The following is a 19,507-nucleotide window of genomic DNA, read 5'->3' as shown; positions in this document are numbered from 1 at the left end:
CACCACACGTAACAAGAGATGGAGGTTTGAACATAATTAACAGGAATTTGGCTTTTCTGTAATATTTTGACGGTAGAAAAATGATGCGTGGACAAAGTGGGAGTAATTTTCAACTTCACTGCCTTTGTGGCAATATGTCGGAGCAGGTCAATGGGATGAAAATTGGACAAGTTCTATAAGAAGCAAGCGATCCGCTCAGCCATATTACCGCCCTGGCCGTGAAGTTGAAACTCACCCTCGGGGTCTTTGGGATATTTGCCAATCACAGAAAGTGATGTACAGGTAGTGCCCGGTGCTGGGGAAGGATTGCCTGCCTGTTACAGAACACTCCCGATTTTCATTTCCATTGAAATCAATCCACTCTGCCAGTTCACCAACCAAACGGCGAAGATGAAAATTACCCCCTGAGAGTCTTAGCTCCTTCCTGCTAACAGTCTGCTCAATCTCCTCTATAACCCTCCCACCAATCCCCATCAACTGAAGGGATCTTAAGACCACCTGACAAACAAGTACCAGACTGCATCAAATCCTCAATGTAAGTAGCAGACAAATTGGAATGCTTGATACTGTCAAGGCTTTATTAAATATTTTAATACAAATATGATTAAGTATACTAATGAATTAAACGCTATCCATTTTTTTTTCTGGAAAATGCACATTCTTGTATCAAAGAATACTGTCACTTAGAAGTTGATTGTAAGTGAAACAGCAATTTTAAATGTTCTAATCTAAGTGTTCACTTTATTAATTTTTGTAAAGTTTAATACAGTATTGCAAGAAACTGTATTAGATCTAAAATAGTTTTATAACAAAGTTAGAATGGAGAGTTGACTCAACATTTTCTTTCCGCATTTACATTGCTATTAATCATTTATTAAGTAGGGCTGTTTGGTTTACCTTTTTAGTTTGTCATCCCCCCCACCATACTTTCTGATTGGGAACTACAGCATTTAACATTTTTAGTCCAAGTAACTGGTCGTTTGATACAAACTGTACATTTTCTTATTTTCTAAAAGTTATATTTTTGCAGCACAAAAAAATGAATTTACTTATGAGTTTCTTCTCATCTTTTGCATGCCTGTTGTTTTTTACTCATTTTGCCGATTCGAATGAGATCAGCAACAGGTTAGTGATTATAACTTCAGAAAAGCAGGATGGCTTGATGTATTGGTTGTGGTATTTGTGGTGGGATTTATACATTTTAAAACGTGAAAAGTAAAGAGTATTGCTGCACAAATTTATTATGAATTCGAGTTTTTCAATATAAATCTGAGATTTTGGTAAAGTTTAATTAAAACGTAGATATGAGTAAACAGGTGAGTCAGAATGGTAAAAGATGTAATGGATTTTTTTTCTATTGTTACTGTATCTGGGTGACCCATGGCTACATGAGCAGGAATTTGAGATGAGGTGGCCACACCATTTCCACATGAGAAGTGAGTCTGCACCCACTGCAGGGGCAAGTCAGCTCTTCCTCCCATCTCCCCGGTGGCCTCAGAAATCCCAGAGCAACTCAGCTCCCTTTTTCTGTGAGATCTGGCTAGACCACATCAAGCACCATCGGGCCCTGCTCTCCTCTGCCAAAACTGCTCACTATTCCATGATCATCTTGGAATGCAATGATAGCTCCCAGCTTCTTTTCTCCAACACCAACCATCTCCTTAAACTCCTCTCCCCTACCACCTCCACCCTCACCCCCAACAACAAGTGCGAGGAGCTTATGGACATCTTTGTCACTAAGATTGAGACCATCCGTTCAGCTGCCTCTGCCACATCCTTCCCTTCCCCTTGCCCACCAAGCCAAGGTTCCCACATGCCCTATCCCTGAACTCACATCTCTCGCTAGTTTCTCTCCTCTTTCCCCTCATGCCCACTCCAAGCTCATTTTGTCCATGAGATCCACCTCCTGCTCTTTCGACCCTATTCCCACTAAACTGCTGACCACCCAATTTTCCTTCCTGGCCCCCATGCTAGCTGATATTGTAAACGGTTCACTGTCCTCAGGTACTGTCCCGCTCTCCCTAAAATCTGCCGTTATCACCCCACTCCTCAAAAACCCACCCTTCACTCCTCTGTTCTACTCTGTCCTACTGCCCCATCTCTTACATCCTTTTCTCTCTCCAGGGCCCTTGAACATGTGGTCACCTCCCAAATCCATGCCTGTCGTTCTTGCAACTCCATGTTTGAAACTCTCCAATAAGGTTTCTGCCCCTGCCACAGCACTGAAATTATCCTAATCAAAGTCACAAAGTCACAATCCTCTGTGACTGTGACCATGGTGCACCATCCCTCCTCATTCTTCTGCAGTCTTTGACATGGTTGACCACAAAATCCTCCTCCAACGCCATCCCCTTGGCGACATCATCCTAAAACATGATGTTTGGTTCCATAAGTATACTGACAACATCCAGCTCTACCTCACCACCGCCTCTCTTAACCTTTCCGGTGCTTATGTTGTCAGACTGCTTGTCCGACATATAGTCCTGGATGAGCCGCAATTTCCTCTAATTAAACATTGGGAAAATTGAAGCCATTGGCTTTAGCCCCCACCATAAACTCCATTCCCTCGCCACTGATTCCATCCCCCTCCCTGATCACCGTCTCAGGCTAAACCAGACTGTTCCCAACCTCAGCATCCTATTTAACTGTGAGCTAAGCTTTCGACTCCAATCCTCTTCATCACAAAGTCCACCGACTTCTATCTCCATAACATCATTCATCTCTGCCTCTGCATCAGCCCATCTACTGCTAAAACCCTCATCCGAGCTTTTGTTACCTCCAGACTCAACTATTCCAATGTTCTCCTGGCCAGCCTCCCATCCAAAACTCTGCTGCCCGTATCCTAACCCACACGATGTCCCAACCACCCATCACTCCTGTGCTCGCTGACCTACATTGGCTCCCGGTCTACCAATGTCTTGATTTTAAAATTCTTATCCTCATGCTCAAATCCCTCCATGGCCTTGTTCCTCCCTATCTCTGTAACCTCCTCTAGCCCTTCAACCCTCTGAGAATTCTGCATTTCTCCAACTCTGGCCTCTTGTGCATTCCCCACTTCCTTCGCCCCACCATTGGCGGCTGTGCCATCAGCCGTTTAGGCCCTAAGCTCTGAAAGTCTCTCTCTAAACCTCTCAGTCTCTCTACCTTTCTCTCTTCTCCATTAAGGTGATCGTTAAAACCTATCTCTTCGACTAAACTGTTAGTTGCCCTTTCTAATATCTCCTTCTTTGGCTCGGTGTCAATTTTTTGTCTGATTATGCTCCTGTAAAGTGCCTTGGGACATTTTACCAAGTAAAAGGCACTATATAAATGCAAGTTGTTGTTTTTCCTAACCCTTGCAAGGAAAGGGGGATGTCAGGAAAATCGTCTCCATAATCCCTCAGTCACTTCCAAAACAAGACAATACATCTTTAAGAAAACGTACGCTCAAGGTCTAGAAATTAAGTTTCAAAATGAGTATGTTTTTTTACTAGCCTGGGACATCTCTGGGACAAACCACTCAAAATGACATGGAAGGAAGCCCCACCCTCATCAGCATAATTTTGGAGTCTCCAATGAGCTTGTACTGCCAAGAGCCTCCATAGGCAGCTGTCCAGCTCAATAATAAAAAGCTGCCTTCTAGATCTTGGCACTGAGCAGGTGCAGGACCTACGGCTGGAATTTTCTGACCTCCTCCCACTACCACACTGGTTCCACACATCCGTGGCCAGCGAGCCGCATGGCAAGATTTACCCTATTAGTCTATTAATGTGCCAATAGACTCCAACCAGTCAGAAAGTCATGCATGTCAATCCACAATTCCCTGGGATTATATATAATCCTTTCATTTTCAGTAGGATTTTCCTTCACAACTGCTGCAGCTTCAGTGGGCATTATGGGAGGTGGGGGATCACTGCTATAGGTCCATGGTGCCTGTAGCAGTGGAGCATAGCCAGCTGCCTATGGGTAGCAGCAGAAATTTCTTCTTAAATATCCAAAATGCCGAGCAGGAGGAATAAAATCGATTGCAAGTGTAATCGATTGCCATCGATTGTACTCCTTTGAAGGAGGGATTTAAATTTTAAATCCCCTTCACCTGCCATAGTGACCCTGGACGCTAGGAGCGCACCAATATTCCTAGCAACTCTAACCCTATCACCAACAATAGATAAACAACTTGTCATATTGAATATTTTGCCACATTGAACAAATTTCTTTATTTCAACATAGATCAGAATATTGTTGCACACATCATTCTGGCCGAAAAATCCGAAGCTCAGTCCCACTTGACTGTCAACTTGGCCAGTGGACACCATGGACTGTGTGTTCTCCTTGTGAAACAAAAAAGGTATTATTTCACAGACTAAGGCAAACTAATTCTTGGTTTAGAGAAGTTGAAGTGCAAGAACAGGAAATTCTGAAATAAAACCGAATAATGCTGGAAATACATAGCAGGTCAGACTATGTTTTTTGAAAGGAAATATGAAACACAATTTTTTTGGTGAACCTTTTGCTCCTAAAATTAAGAGATATTAACACATTCCAGGGCCCCACTGTCATTCTCGAGGGCTCCCAGGTCAGGTATAGTACAATTAAAATTCCAGTAAAGCTGCCTCTACTCTGCTCTATCAACGTGCCTGAGCCCCAACTTCAAAAATACGACTGCTGCTGCACCGATGTAACATTTTTCCATTTCCACACTAAGCATCCTGTGGTCTCTTAAGTGACATTGCTAGTTTAATACCAATAAATCTCAAATTATGTGTAATTTTGTGCTGCCGCTTCATATCTGCTAGGAACTATTTGAGATTGTACAAGCTCATTTTGCATAGGACCCTAATATCCAGTGGACAAAACTTCATCCCATCGCTGTGGGACGTGAACTCAGGTCCCAATATCTAACCCACTGCACTACCCATTTCCCAAAGAGAAAGACCAATCAATTTGGCAGATGCAACCCATCATAAGAATGCCAGTTCCTACATTCAAAGCATTAATCTTTTTTATTCAGATGCTGATTAACTGCATTTTATATTTTTAATAAACAAAAGTAATTTTTTCCATGTGCCATGTTTTGATTCCATTTATCTGCCATAGATGCACAGATGTTTGTGCCCCAAATGTTATATTTACACAAATACATTTACCTATGATCTGATGCTGAGTCCAAAATAAGTGAATGTGTTCCAAATAATTCCAGATTTACTTTATGTTGATGTAATGTACACTGAAGTACCCTAGCTAATCACAAATAAAAGTTCCCTGGTTATTTTAGAAAGTTATTGTGTAAATCAGAATGTGTATATAAGTATTAAGGACGAGAAGCAAATTTGTGCCCTGACATGACCAGAACAGTTTCATTTCAGGTCAACTTGTGAATACTGACAATTTTTCTAATCTTGGATAGGGTCGTTTTATTCCTTTCCAAAGTGACAGGGAGGATGAACAAAGCAATAAAATACCCCGTTTATGAATATCATTAGATTCCTACTATCATGATGGGTGGTAGGAAAGGGTGACTGTTATCTATGGCTGGAGCTACAGCAACACAAAGTATTATTTATAATGAGAAACTAAGATGGAAGATCAAGGCCTATAGTGCAGGACACAACCAATATTGCCAAGAATAGGAGAGAAAATAAATTAATCAAGGTGTAGTGGTTAGTTGACATCAAATGGATGTTAAATATCTACAGATTGTAGGAGAAAGGAAGATTAAAGGAGATACGAAATTCCAGTTTTGACTGACCTGGGAAAAAAATAAGTTAAAGTGAAGTACAATGCAATGATTCTTAACTGCAACAGAGTGAGGATGAAGATTGTGTAGCATGGTGTAGTTGGAGCTTAGATATTTTCGAGAAAAATAAAGTGTAGCCTACAGTGAGGAGGACAAAGTTCAAATTGTGATGATCCAGTGAGGGATTATCAATCCCTCAGATTTAAATGATGAATATGTGTAAGTTTTCCCTCGCAGTTAAATGGTGTAATGGGTTGCATCTGTGTTTTATGCCAGTTTAGGGAGACTCACTCACCTGATTGTAACATTAAGATCTAAGCTTGACTAGCATTCCAATTTTACAAGTTGTGAAAAGAAAAAACGCTCAACACTAATGATCAAAAAAATCATGCAGTATATTTTATGAATTTGTGCTCCCAATGTGGAACTTTTCCCATTGGGAGCACATATCAGGAATTTGGATGAGTAGTTCAATGGACACCACAAATTGCTGTGTCCAAAATGGAATTATCATGCTGCCAGATCTCCTTTATATGCTGTCCTGACAGATGAAGCTCAGCACCAGGAGGGCAAATTCATAAAATTACCCCTCATCTTTCGGTTTTGAATGTGTCCCATTCCTGAAATCTAATAGCTGCAGCTTTATAGTATTGATGTTTAATATAAATTGTAGAATAGGCTTCAAATAAATCAAAATAACCACAGCTCAGAATCAATTTCTTAGAAAAGTGGACAAAAATTTGTTTTAAAATGCATGTGGAAACTCTTTTGGCAACTTCGTTCACTGACTGCTTTATATTGTTGGCACTCAGAAACCAAAAAAACAATTATGCGATAGGAATTTTGGAGTGCCTTCTGGTTTTCTGAGTTTCTTTTTTTCATCTCTTACCTTCATTCCACAGCTTTGTTGCTTCTCTTCCTACTCTTTCTTTTCAATATCTTTCTCTTTCTCCTCTCGCTAACTTTTCCCTGATCATACTCTTGTTGTCTAGGTGTATCAGATAATCATAAGCTCAAAGCTTAGATCTCAGTCCTACCCACCATCAATCAGAACTCCCAAGTAACATAATGAACTTATCATCAAACTACCAGAAATTGAACATTCTTTACTAGTCTTTCTTCCCTTTTTCCTGAAATTAGAGAGCAAAAATTGATTTACTTTGTCAACATAGAGGCTCCAAAGTTCCTGGGACTGAAGAGGTCGTAAATTCCAATTTTGCTGGGGTTGGGGGGGTGGGGGGGGGTTTGGAATGTGGGCTGAATCCCAGCTGTACAGGGATTTCGCCCCATTTAGACTGGACCTTTAAATTCCAGTTTGGGGGCTGGTAAGCAGATCTTCCACCTGCTCCCCCCGCCGCTCTCCCCCACCAGTGTCAAGGGCATAAGAACATAAGAAATAGGAAGAAGAGTAGGTCTATACGGCCCCTCAAGCCGGCTCCACCATTCAATAAGATCATGGCATATCTTCTATCTCAACTCCACTTTCCTGACCTATCCCCATATCCCTCGATTCCCTTAATGTCCAAATATCCATCAATCTCACTCTTGAGACTATGACCCCTAGTTCTAGACTCTCCAGCCAGGGAAACAGCCTCTCAGCATCAAGCCCTCTAAGAATTTGATACGTTTCAATGAGATCACCTCTCATTCTTCTGCACTCCAGAGAATATAGGCCCGTTCTACTCAATCTATCCTCATAGGACAACCCTCTCATCCCAGGAATCAAATTAGTGAACCTTTGTTGTACCCCATCTAACACAAGAATATCCTTCCCTATGTAAGGAAACTAAAACTGTACAAAGTACTCCAGGAGTGGCCCCACCAGAACCCTATATAATTGCAGCAAGACCTCCTTACTCTTATACTCCAACCCCCTTGCAATAAAGGCTAACATACCATTTGCCTTCCTAATTGCTTGCTGTACCTGCGTGTTAACTTTTTGAGATACATGTACAAGGACACCCAAATCTCTCTGACTACCAACATTTCTTAGTCTCTCACCTTTTAAAAAATATTCTGGTTTTCTATTCTTCCTACCAAAGTGGATAATTTCATGTTTTCCCACATTATACTCCATCTGCCACCTTCTCATACACTCACTTAATGGGGGTGATTTTAAACCCCAAGAACGGGTGGGTTGGGGGCGGGTGCGAGTTGAAAATAGTTATTTTTTTGGGTCGCAACCGCAAAATTTTTGGACTTGGCATTCCCAGTGGGAAGCCTGTACTTTTACCCGCTGATGTTAAACCCGAAAATAAAGTTGGGTTGCGGTTTCTCACAACTGCCTTTATCTCATCCTTTATTATCAGGGCGACACTACCCCCCTCCCCCCGCAACCTTTTCCATTTTGTCTATCTTTTCTAAAAGTCAAGTACCCTGGAATATTTAATTCCCAACCTTGGTCACCCTGCAACCACCGCCTCAGTAATGGCTGCTAGATCAAACCCATTTATCTCTATTTGTGCCATTAATTCATCTACATTGTTATGAATGCTTCATGCATTCAGATATAGCGTCTTTAGTTTTAATTTTTTACTATTTTCCTCTGATGTGGCCTTAGTCACTAATGCCCTATTACCTTTGTTAAACTCTCTGTCCCTTCCTGACACATTCTGCTTGTTTTTACCCAAATCACTATTCTGCTTTACAGCCTTGACTTTTCTCTTTAGACTTATAAATTGACCCTTATCTGAACCCTCCCCCCCACTCCCCCTTATTAGATTAAAGTCCTGTCTACCTCCCTAATTATTCGATTTGCCAGGACTCTAGTCCCAGCCTGGTTTAAGTGAAGCCCGTCCCAACGGAACACCTCCCTCTTTCCCCAGTACTGGTACCAGTGCCCCATGAATTGAAACCCCTGCTTCCCACACCACACTTTCAGCCATGCATTTAACCATCTAATCTGTTTGTCCCTATGCCAATTTGCACATGGCTCAGGTAGTAATCCAGAGATTATTATCTTTGAAACCACACCCTCCTTGGCATTTTGGGGGGAACTCTGGAGCTTCCCCAGGAAATTCCTCTCTTTACACCCATGAAAGGCATTGTGGGAACTCACACCTGCCGAAACCTGCCGTTAATACTTTTGAGGCCTTCTGGACGACCCAAATCTCTGCTAGAGTAAGGAAATTGATCTCTGAGAGGATTGATCACCTATTGTAGTCAGAGTGGCTCCAGTGGAAGCAAAGACTGCAGCTGCCATTGATGCACTTTTGCAGGCGCTGGTGGCTCACCTGGGCTATGAAAATCATCCTATCTCTGAAATTTGGGAGGGGCTCTCTGTCCTTGGGCAAAGGTGGCAGGGATTCCGCTACACCCTACTTACACCAGGGGAGTGGGACCCAGGAATTTCCAGGCCAATAACATTAATTCCAGACAGGTTTGATAAAGCCCAGTTAACCTTAAACAAGCATGATTTCAAAATAGCTTGCATCTGCCAAGACATGTATTTATTCAGTTAATCTGTTACAAATGTTATCTTTTGCAAGGAAAATATTTGTACGAATGTTTTCACTTGGACAGATAAATTATTTTAAATGGTATCTATTCTTTACATAAGGGTTCTGGTGAATTGCTGCAAATGTTGACAGCTGTAAAATTATTTTAGAAAGAGGGGCTGAAGTATTTTATAACTAAAATTCTGGTGTATCTAATACAACAATACTAAGTTTTCATAATAAATTGATACATTTCTAAAAGAAGCAACTTAGATTTCTGAAAAGTGTGAGGTATATACACGATGTTCCACATACCAATCAGAGATGTGAATGTAAGGAATATCAATAGGAATCTGCCATTTCTTACTGATTGACATTCTGACAAAGGAACAAGGTACAGGAGAGGTAAGGTCCATGCTATACAGGAGCTGTAAACTTAACTGAGCTTAAATGAGCTTAAGGCAGATGTTAACCACAAGAAAGCCGTGTTGTCTGGAGGAGCTTCCTCAACATCAGCAGCCTTAACAGGCAGTGGGAGATGTGCTTGACTGATTCCAAAGAGTCCTTCAGGTTAGGATAACTTGACTTATTTCCAAGATGACACAGAAGATATAAGATTTCAGTAATTACAAAATCGCAACCAAATAGAACACACCTATCTGTCTAGGGATCAAAAGATGAATGAGAATATTTATTTGCCATTGAAGTTAGGAGAAAACGATTCATTATGAAACTCAATTTCTCTAACAATGCAATAGTACTATATGGTGCATTGGAAAATGGCAGCCAAATCAGTAGATAAAGCACCTTGCGAACAGCAGGTCTGCAAAAGAAGTTCTGATAGCAACAACCAAGACGATGAAAAGTTCCAATCTTAGTATGAAAACTACAATGACTAGCACACACCAAAATTACGTTTTTTCTGAACAAAGAAACACGTTACCCACTTGCACAAACAGAGTGGATTCAGGATCTAATAGTGTTGAGTTTAGGTGGGAAAAGCAGCAGAAATAAAGCACATCTTGGTACCCACAAAGGATGACCTATGGAAGAATGACTCAAAGAGGGGAATACATATAACAGATTTTGAGGCAGCCTTTGCCAAGCAGAAATCAATACATGGCTCCATAGAATGCTGATCCAACCCATACTGGTCTTGAGTGTTCCATCAGGGAAAGGTGTCAAGGGGAAGGCACAAGAAGAGAAGGAAAATCTGAGGGCTAATGACCTCAGGCAGCTTTTGTTTAGCTCCCATCTTCTGGTAACAGGGCAGCATTGGTAGAGACCCAAGAACCTAAATGTCACCCTGTGCAAAGCACAATTTTTAGCCAAAATGATAATTTAGGCAAAGTATGCCCTTGATTATGTGAACAAAAATGGTAAAAATATAATTGGCTTGGCAATTGCAGAGATTGAGAAATTCTGTGGTAACAGAGCGATTGAGGGGATGAAGGAGCCCGTACAGAAACAAGATACCATGATAATGAGCAAGATTAATATGCATAGCCTTTGGATAGAAAGACTAAACAAAATAATATGAGATTGGTGAATTGTAATTACATGGAGCAAAGAAGAGTCTTTCTCCTTACTGGCAACAGGGGTACTTGCCAATTGGAGTTCAGGTGAAAGTTTAGCACTAATGGTAAACAAGAAAGAAATAACTTGAACTTATGTAGTGCCTTGTCATGTCCTCAGGATCTTTTAATACACTTTATAACCAATGGATTACTTTTGAAGTGCAGTCTCTGTTATATAGGCTAATGCAGGGTTTAAATTATGCATAGCAAAGTCCCACAAACAATTAATGAATGACTGACGAGATAATCTGTTTTTTTGGCAGTGTTAGTTGAAGGAGGAAGATTGTCTAGGAAACTGGGAGAACTATCTGCTCTTCTTTGAATAGTACCATGGGATCTTTTAAATCTACTGAGGAGACATTCAGGGCCTTGATTTTATGTTTCATCCAAAGCAACGCTCCTTTAGCATTGCACTGAAGTGTCAGCTTAGGTTATGTACTCAAGTCCATAGTGGAGCTTGAAACCACAATCTTCTGATTCACAAGAAAGAGTACCATCAATTGAGCCAAGCTAACACTTAGATGGGGCTATTTAGATAGCAACCCTATGGGGAGTGAAGAAAGTTCAGTTATCTGATAAAGGACTTTGGCCTCCAGGAGTTGACTGATGAGATGGGTTTGAGCTGTGTGGATGAACATACATGCATATTTGATCTAAAAATACATAAAATGGTTGTTATATTCCTCATATTCCCATATTTATGTGGTGAGTGAAGCATCAAGTGATTTGAGGCATGCAAAATAATGCTCAATTTTAAAGCTTATTAATGTTATTGCCTATATGTACTGGTTATCTATGGTATATCCTCTACGTATAAACAGGACAGGTAACTAACATATTTGTTTTATGGTAAAGTCCAGATACAGGAATCTGCTACGTCCTGCCCTATTTGGTGGTAGCAGTTGTGTTGGATCTTTCTGGGAAGAAGTTACCTGTCAAACATCGGAGCAATGTGTACCAAAAAATATCTGTGGTGATCACTTTCAATGCAGTTTAGGCAAGTAATTCTCTGAATACTAATTGAAGATCAAGATTCAAATATATTTAGAATGTTGCCATCTTTTGTTTATACTCAGTTGACCAATGATCCCAATTCTTAGACCACCTATCTCTTTTCAGAGGTCATCGTCAAAAAGGACACATGGTGGATGGAACACACTGTGGTGGAAATGGGAACAGAAAGTTGCTTTTGCAAACACTTCATGTGTTTTTTTTTAATCACATTTCTCCCCTCCTGTGGCACCAGCGGTTGTCTTATATTTTGGCAAAGTCGTAATTATCATTGTCTGTATTGCTCAGTACCACATCAGATTTTACATTTACCACGAGCCAAGGGGCACCCTGCCACCCCAACTTCTAAGTGCTTTCTATGTCTGCTATTTTACGAGCACTAATTATTATCTCTTGCAGACATACCATATCTATAGAATTAAATTATGAAGTAATTGCTTTACCACACTGCCTCCAAGTAAGTGTGTTCAAAAACTTTAGTATTGCCAGGGTGGAATACCCATAATCTGGCATAAAAGTGACAAATAATACATTGGTCAACTAAGTTTTTTGAATTTTCAATGACAAAAGTGTTAGTTCTCCATTGACATTATTTTCTTCATATTAAGTTCATTTTCATAATTGGAATTTAATTCATTAAAAAGAAACTAAGCTGTTTCTAAAATAAAAGTTCAAGAAAGTAAATTTAGTGTTGGAAAACCTAGATGAGAGCTTATAGTGCAGGACAGCACTAAGCTTGAAGAGAATAGGAGGAAAGGTGATAAACCTCAAAAGGTGGTGATTAGGTGATACCAAACTTCAATTTTGAAAACACACAAAATAAATCAGTAAAATCAATATAATCATCAACATGGGAAATTCATGTTTAAAATCACTAATGAATATTTTTTAGGTCGGTGCATTAAAAGACGCTTAGTGTGTAATGGTGAGAGAGACTGTGAAGATGCATCTGATGAGGAAACCTGTGATTCTGATGATTTATATGAGTCAAGAACTTTCTGCAGTGATTTGTATTTAATCCCAGGTTTACAAGCAACTATGGTTGGGTAAGTCCTGTTAACAATTCCAGCCTAAATTCAGTTGGAGTGATTTCAGTTGTCTCCTTTATTCTTTAGTTCACCTCTTCGTCTATGTGTACTTTCCAGTAGAGTGGTCATGTGCTGTTTCATGGGCCAGGCTATAACCTGGATGTTGCATGATATTGTCTGGCTAGCAGTTCAATATCCTGTCACTAAATTACTGCTGAGATAGTAGAAATATGTAATTAGTTATCACAGAATTGTAAAGCCCCTAGTATATTCATGCAGAGTGTTCATTTTGAAATTCACACCAATACAGGTCTGAGTTCAAGGGGGTAACTTTAACTTTGAGTGAAAGTGTAAAATGGGCGAAAGTGGATCAGGCGCCCATTATACACCTCTCCCGATTTTCATTTCCATTTAAGTCTTGATTGTTGGTCTGTGTTTAGTATTTTTATTCATTCTGGGGATATGGCATCACTGGCAAGACCAGCATTCATTGCCCATCCCTAATTGCCCTTGAGAAGGTGTTGGTGAGTATTCTTCTTGAACCGCTGCAGTTTGTGTGGTGAAGGTGCTCCCACAGTACTGTTAGGTAGAGAGTTGCAGGAATTTGACCCAGCAACCGTGAAGGAATGGCGATATATGTGCAAGTTGAGATGATGTGTGACTTAGAGGGGAATTTGGAGCTGATGGTGTTCCCATGCACCTGCGGTCCTTGTCCTTCTATGTGGTGGAAGTCATGGGTTTGGAAGTTCCTGTTGAAAAAGCCTTGTCAAGTTGCTGCAGTGTATCCTGTAGATAGTACACACTGCAGCCAGGGCACGTCAGTGGTGGAGGGAGTGGATAATTAAGGTGGTGGATGGACTTCTGATCAAGGGGACTGCTTTGTCTTGGATGGTGTCGAGCTTCTTGAATATTGTTGCAGCTACCTCCATCCAGACAAGTGGAGAGTATTCCATCAAACTCCTGACTTGTGCCTTGTAAGAGGTGAAAAGGCTTTGGGAAGTCAGGAGATGAGCCACTTACCGCAGAATACCCAGCCTCTGACCTGCTGTAGTAGCCACTGCATTTATGTGGCTGGTTCAATTGGGTTTCTGGTCACTGGCGACCCTCAGGATGTTGATGGTGGGGAATTTGACAATGGTAATGCCATTGAATGTCATTGGCAGGTGGGTAGACTCTCTCTTGTTGGTGATGGTCATTTTCTTACACTTGTGTGGCATGAATGTTACTTTCCACTTATCAGTCCAAGCCTGGATGTTGTCCAGGTCTTGTTGCATGCGGGCATGGACTGCTTCATTATCTGTGGAATTGTGAATGGAGCTGAACACTGTGCAATCATCAGTGAACAGCCTTACTTCTGGCTATATAATGGAGGGAAGGTCATTGATGGAGCAGCTGAAGATAGCAGTTAACTGATCTCAGCAAGGTTAGTGCTACAATTGGCCTCAGTGCCTCTGGGGTAGGGAGGGGAAATAATAGCCAGGTTCCCACTATTGATCATTATGATTGAAAATGCACAGCTGTGAACATTGGAGGAGGACAGGATCGATATAGATTCTGATGCCTGCAATTATCAAATAGCTTGCTGATATCACAGTCTAGGCTCACAAGTGTGTCTGTTTCCACACACTAACCATCCTCATAAGCTTTCTAAAGTAGATCTAGGGGTATTTTTGTGCTGTAAATCACACCTACTAGGACGTTGGTTACAGTCTGTCCAAATGTGCCTCATGTAGCATACTTCCAGCCTGCAGACAGTGGACATTTTCATACCATAAGCCCAGGCTAGTTTAAATACAATTCCCAAAGGTGAAAGTACAATGTTCTACCCAGCTCCCACTAGAAAAACAAATCTTTATTTCAATTAAAAGAGGAATTAAAAACTGCATATCGCTCTCTGAAACAAATCCTAAGAAAACTTATTAGCCCAATTTCTTTGATGAATGCACCCCTGAAATCTCAGCAGCAATGTATCCTGGAATTTATGTCAACTTCACAGACATCTGTATGTAAGTCCCTGAGGATAGAGGGAGCAGGCCTGGAAAAAATTCATTCAGAAATCCTGTGACTGGGAATATTTATACCTTGGGCTCCAACTTACAAAAGCCCATTGGGGCTGGATATGACAGGCTGGAGAATCAGTTTGACAGAACCTTGATGGCAGAATTCACACTCCTCAGTGGGGCCCTACATTCTGCTCACATACAGATTGCTCAGCATCCTGCTAGAGGGCCCAATAGCTAGGACGTAGCAGCAGATGGGACGGGTGAGGCAGCTTCCTCTCAGATGCCAGTACATCTGTCCCCTCAAAGGATTGAGGGACTGCCAGCTGGCAAGTAGGTGCTGCTAACCACTGCCTTCTTCCAGCTGCGACTGAGCCATCTCATGACTCTGCACGCAGGGGGTACAACATCGCATCATCCCATTAAACAGCAGTAGTCTGCCACTGCACTTGCTCATCCCACTGAGGGAGCATTCTAAAGTCGTATTCGATTAGGAGAAGCATATCTTATGGGATCACCAAGGGGAAGCACAGTGATAGGCAAAAGAAGCACTTGTTAATGTAAATGTCACCTAATAGATTTTGATAAACTTTATTTCTCCTTAGTCTGGACAGTTTTTTTGGGAAGGGCTATTTTAAGGGTGGTAAAGATGGCAAGATGGTAGTTAAGGTACCGTAGATAGGAATGTATGGTGATTAATTGGTCCAAACACTTGTCCAAGGGCCAGATCTGGCAATTAATGGCCATACCATACCAATCTACCATGTGCCACTGCCATTTGCATGGGGCTGCACCTCAGCACTCGTACTGATCTGTGGGAGAGTAGACTGTAGGAGGGCTGTGACAGCACCAAGGCTCCTATCCAATACTTTCACACAAACTCTGGAAGGCATTGGAGAAAGAGGAGCACATAGCCTGAATGACAAGAGTCTGAGCTTCCACCAACACTGTCAGAGCTGTCACCACATGTTCTGTTACTGAGTTCCCCGCTGCAGCATTCATAGAGGTGACCAAATGTTCCATGGTTGATTGCATTGCCTCAGTGCCATGTACAAAGGCCCCGCACATGTTGGAAGTGGCTCCTCCACACTGTTTGACATGGTGCGGAGACTGCCTGGCAGGCCACCTATCAGTGTAAATGCTGGGCCCTGGAAGTCCTCATCTGTGCCCTCTATAGCAGATGGGGGCTCACCCTCAAAAGTGATGTGTCCTGTGCTATCCATTCCCACTGCCCTTGCTCATGTGCACGGTGAATCATCCAATGCAGATTTCTGAAACTCGCTGCCTAAAATACGTGGAGTGCTGATTTCTGAGCTGGTACTAGTAAGGGTCAGAGTAAGTGACGGTGCTTCTTCAGGAGGGCTGCTCTCCGCTTCTGCTACAGATGGTCCTGGGACTTCCAAATGACCTGGAAAAGGGAAGTTAGTGAAGGGTTAGCACTTTGTGGCAAAGGAAAGCAACAGCAGTTGAGTGGCTGCTTTATGGGCCACAAGGTTGTCATTCAGAGTGTGTGAGTGAGACAGTTCAGTCTCAAGAAAAAAGTTAAGGAATACGGCCAAGTACCCTACTGGACACTTCCTCCAGCTTTGCCATCTGCCACACTTTGAGCTCTTCCTCTGCCTATGACATCAGTTGCCCCCTTCTCCATTGGCAGGAGCTCCTTGATAGATGCTGGCCTCCCTCTGGATTTGGAGAGCTCTCTCTGGTGCTCCAAATTTCCTGGAAGAAGAGTGGGAACATATTGTTGTGTGGGAGGTAAAGATGTCTATGACAGTTTATCATAGTTTGCACGGTGAGAAAAAGAAGTGTGGGGAAGAGGGCCCAGTAATTGTGAGGGCATTAACAGGTGCAGAGAGTGGAAGTGGAAGCAAAAGGAGGTACATTGATTGGATGAGAGAGACAGAAAACAGGGGTGTGTTAGACTCATTGGTTTGATGCTTATAATTTGCTTTGGAACCTTCACCGAAGGCACTCCACAAAGTAATCATTTTTAGTGTTCTTTATCGTAAGTCACTGGTTCATCAATGAAACGGACCGTAAGGAAAAGTCCTAAAAATAAGCTTGAATAGACCAAAAGAACAGGTGATACATCATCGAGCTGGGAGACATTGCTGCAGGAGTTCCCCAGGCCCAACCATCTTCAGCTGCTTCATCAATGACCTTCCCTCCATCATAAGGTTAGAAATGGGGATGTTCACTGATGATTGCACAGTGTTCAGTTCCATTCACAACCCCTCAGATAATGAAGCAGTCCGTGCCCGCATGCAGCAAGACCTGGATAACATCCAGGCTTGGGCTGATAAGTGGCAAGTAACATTCGTGCCAGACGAGTGCCAGGCAATGACCAACTCCAACAAGAGAGAGGCTAACCACCTCCCCTTGACATTCAAGGGCATTATCATCACCGAATCCCCCACCATCAACATCTTGGGGGTCACCATCGACCAGAAACTTAACTGCCTAGCCACATAAATACTGTGGCTACAAGAGCAGGTCAGAGGCTGGGTATTCTGCGGCGAGTGACTCACCTCCTGACTCCCCAAAGCCTTTCCACCATCTACAAGGCACAAGTCAGGAGTGTGATGGAATACTCTCCACTTGCCTGGATGAGTGCAGCTCCAACAACACTCAAGAAGCTCAACACCATCCAGGACAAAGCAGCCCGCTTGATTGGCACCCCATCCACCACCCTAAACATTCACTCCCTTCACCACCGGCGCACAGTGGCTGCAGTGTGTACCATCCACAGGATACACTGCAGCAACTCGCCAAGGCTTCTTTGACAGCACCTCCCAAACCCGTGACAAGGGCAGCAGGCACATGGGAACAACAGCACCTGCATGTTCCCCTCCAAGTCACAAACCATCCCGACTTGGACATATATCGCCGTTCCTTCATTGTCGCTGGGTCAAAATCCTGGAAGTCCCTACCTAACAGCTCTGTGGGAGAATCTTCACCACACTGCAGTGGTTCAAGAAGGCGGCTCACCACCACCTTCTGAAGGGCAATTAGGGATGGGCAATAAATGCTGGCCTTGCCAGTGACGCCCACATCCCATGAACAATTAATAAAAAAAACATAAATGTTTGCATAACCAAGCCTAATTCTATCCTATCTTGCTTGCCAGCTCCCAGGCATGCGCTCACCGGAGCTGATAAAAATCTTTCCTTTTAAACCCTTTAACTCCTGGGTTCTGACTACTTCCACATACACCCATTACATGATTACACCAAAAAGGAAGAGTTAAATACAAGTCCATATAAGGTAGAGCTAATAAGTAGACATACATCTTACTGATAACTTAACTAACAAGAATGACTACCATTCTCGGTACCAGTGAGTACCAGATACCTTATCACTCAGCACATTCTTTGGGCATTTGGTTACCGCTCACCCTCCATCCATCCTTGGGAACCTGTGGGTCTCCAGTACCAGCCTGTTTCATCCTGTATCTCTCCAGTACTTTAATCTCACATTCCACCTTGGGAACCTGCAGTTCCAAGTCTCCACTATTGATTCTTTACCGTATTAGTATATCAATTCTATGCTCCAGTGCTGGTATCACATTCTAAGTTATTATGTTTCACTAGTACAGTATTTCTATATATTCTTCAGTCAGCACATTAATTCTATATATTCTTCAGGTGGCAAGACTTGCTAGTGCTAGGGCTACAGTAGAGTGGTGCAGGGCTGCGCAGATTGTAAAAAAGCTGTGAATGGGAGTCTTACCTTAGCAGTTCTGGTTAGGTCATTAAATTTCTTCCTACATTGTTGCTAGGTCCATGGTGACAGACTCCTGGCATTCACATGATCCACTACCTCTGCCCACTGTTGCCAGGGTATCTGGAGGGGCACTCTGCACCCATTTGTGGGGAAAAACACCGTCTTCCTCCTGGTCACCTGTTCCATCAAGACCTCCATGGCACTATCCGTGATATTAGAACTTTTATGTTTATTTACAGTTCAAGCGATGGATTTATTTTCCCATATTTTTCTCTTTTTTTAAAGCTATAACGTCCTAACAAACGAAATTGGAAGTAATGTTTTAGATTCTGGGTATAGTGGCTATTGTGAGTACGTATACAATGGGGACTGGAGGGAACTGCGATATGACAGTGAGTGCGAAAACCTCTACTATAACGATGATGAGAAATACTTTCGGAAACCATACAACTTATTTAAATACCGTTTTGAGGTAAGCACTGGATTCAATTGTCAGTTCAAACCTTTCCTTGACAGATTATGTAATATGAAGCACATAGCAAAGATTTTGCATACCTTCACTAGTTGCTACAATAAAGCACTAGCAGATCTAATAAGACACTTCCAATAAAATGTTTCAGTCCATCATTGTTCTCGTGGCTTAATCTTCCAAAATCTAGTTTACAAAGTTGTGGCTGCATTCTACACAGCTACTGCCAGCCAGAGGTTCAATCCATACCAATGGATACCCAAAAAACATTTTCATCCAGTACTGATTTACTTGAAGTTTCCTTCCCAACTTCCTGTTACAGAAACTAGGCAGAAATTTTACTGACACCTGAAAAATTTCATTTCTTCTTTATCAACGGTGATTTATATTGACTTTTTGCTTCATGTCCAAATGAATTCTGTTCCTATAGTAAATACTGATGCAAAAGTCACACTGGTATGAGTTCTAAATACAAGCCTCGAAAATCTGGAGATTGCAATTCCAGTGCTTCCACCAGGAAGTGGTGCCCTCCAGAGTTTGCAGTGT

At 42.1% G+C, this 19,507-nt stretch overlaps 1 protein-coding gene across 1 annotated transcript in view; it reads left to right on the top strand.

Moving 5' to 3' along the window:
* Positions 1 to 949: 949 nt before the first annotated feature.
* c8a (complement component 8, alpha polypeptide) overlaps positions 950 to 19,507 on the top strand; it is a 42,133-nt gene continuing 23,575 nt past the window's right edge. Inside the window, exons 1-5 of the mRNA XM_067989704.1 lie at positions 950 to 1,125; positions 4,210 to 4,327; positions 11,586 to 11,727; positions 12,634 to 12,787; positions 18,778 to 18,964. Coding sequence (XP_067845805.1) covers positions 1,040 to 1,125; positions 4,210 to 4,327; positions 11,586 to 11,727; positions 12,634 to 12,787; positions 18,778 to 18,964 — 687 coding nt within the window. The 5' untranslated portion in view covers positions 950 to 1,039. The remainder of the gene's footprint in view (positions 1,126 to 4,209; positions 4,328 to 11,585; positions 11,728 to 12,633; positions 12,788 to 18,777; positions 18,965 to 19,507) is intronic.

Source organism: Heptranchias perlo, chromosome 9 (assembly GCF_035084215.1).
Source record: "Heptranchias perlo isolate sHepPer1 chromosome 9, sHepPer1.hap1, whole genome shotgun sequence".
Classification (NCBI taxonomy): domain Eukaryota; kingdom Metazoa; phylum Chordata; class Chondrichthyes; order Hexanchiformes; family Hexanchidae; genus Heptranchias; species Heptranchias perlo.
The sequence above is the reverse complement of the archived record's forward strand: the minus strand, read 5'-3'. Positions and strand labels throughout refer to the sequence as shown.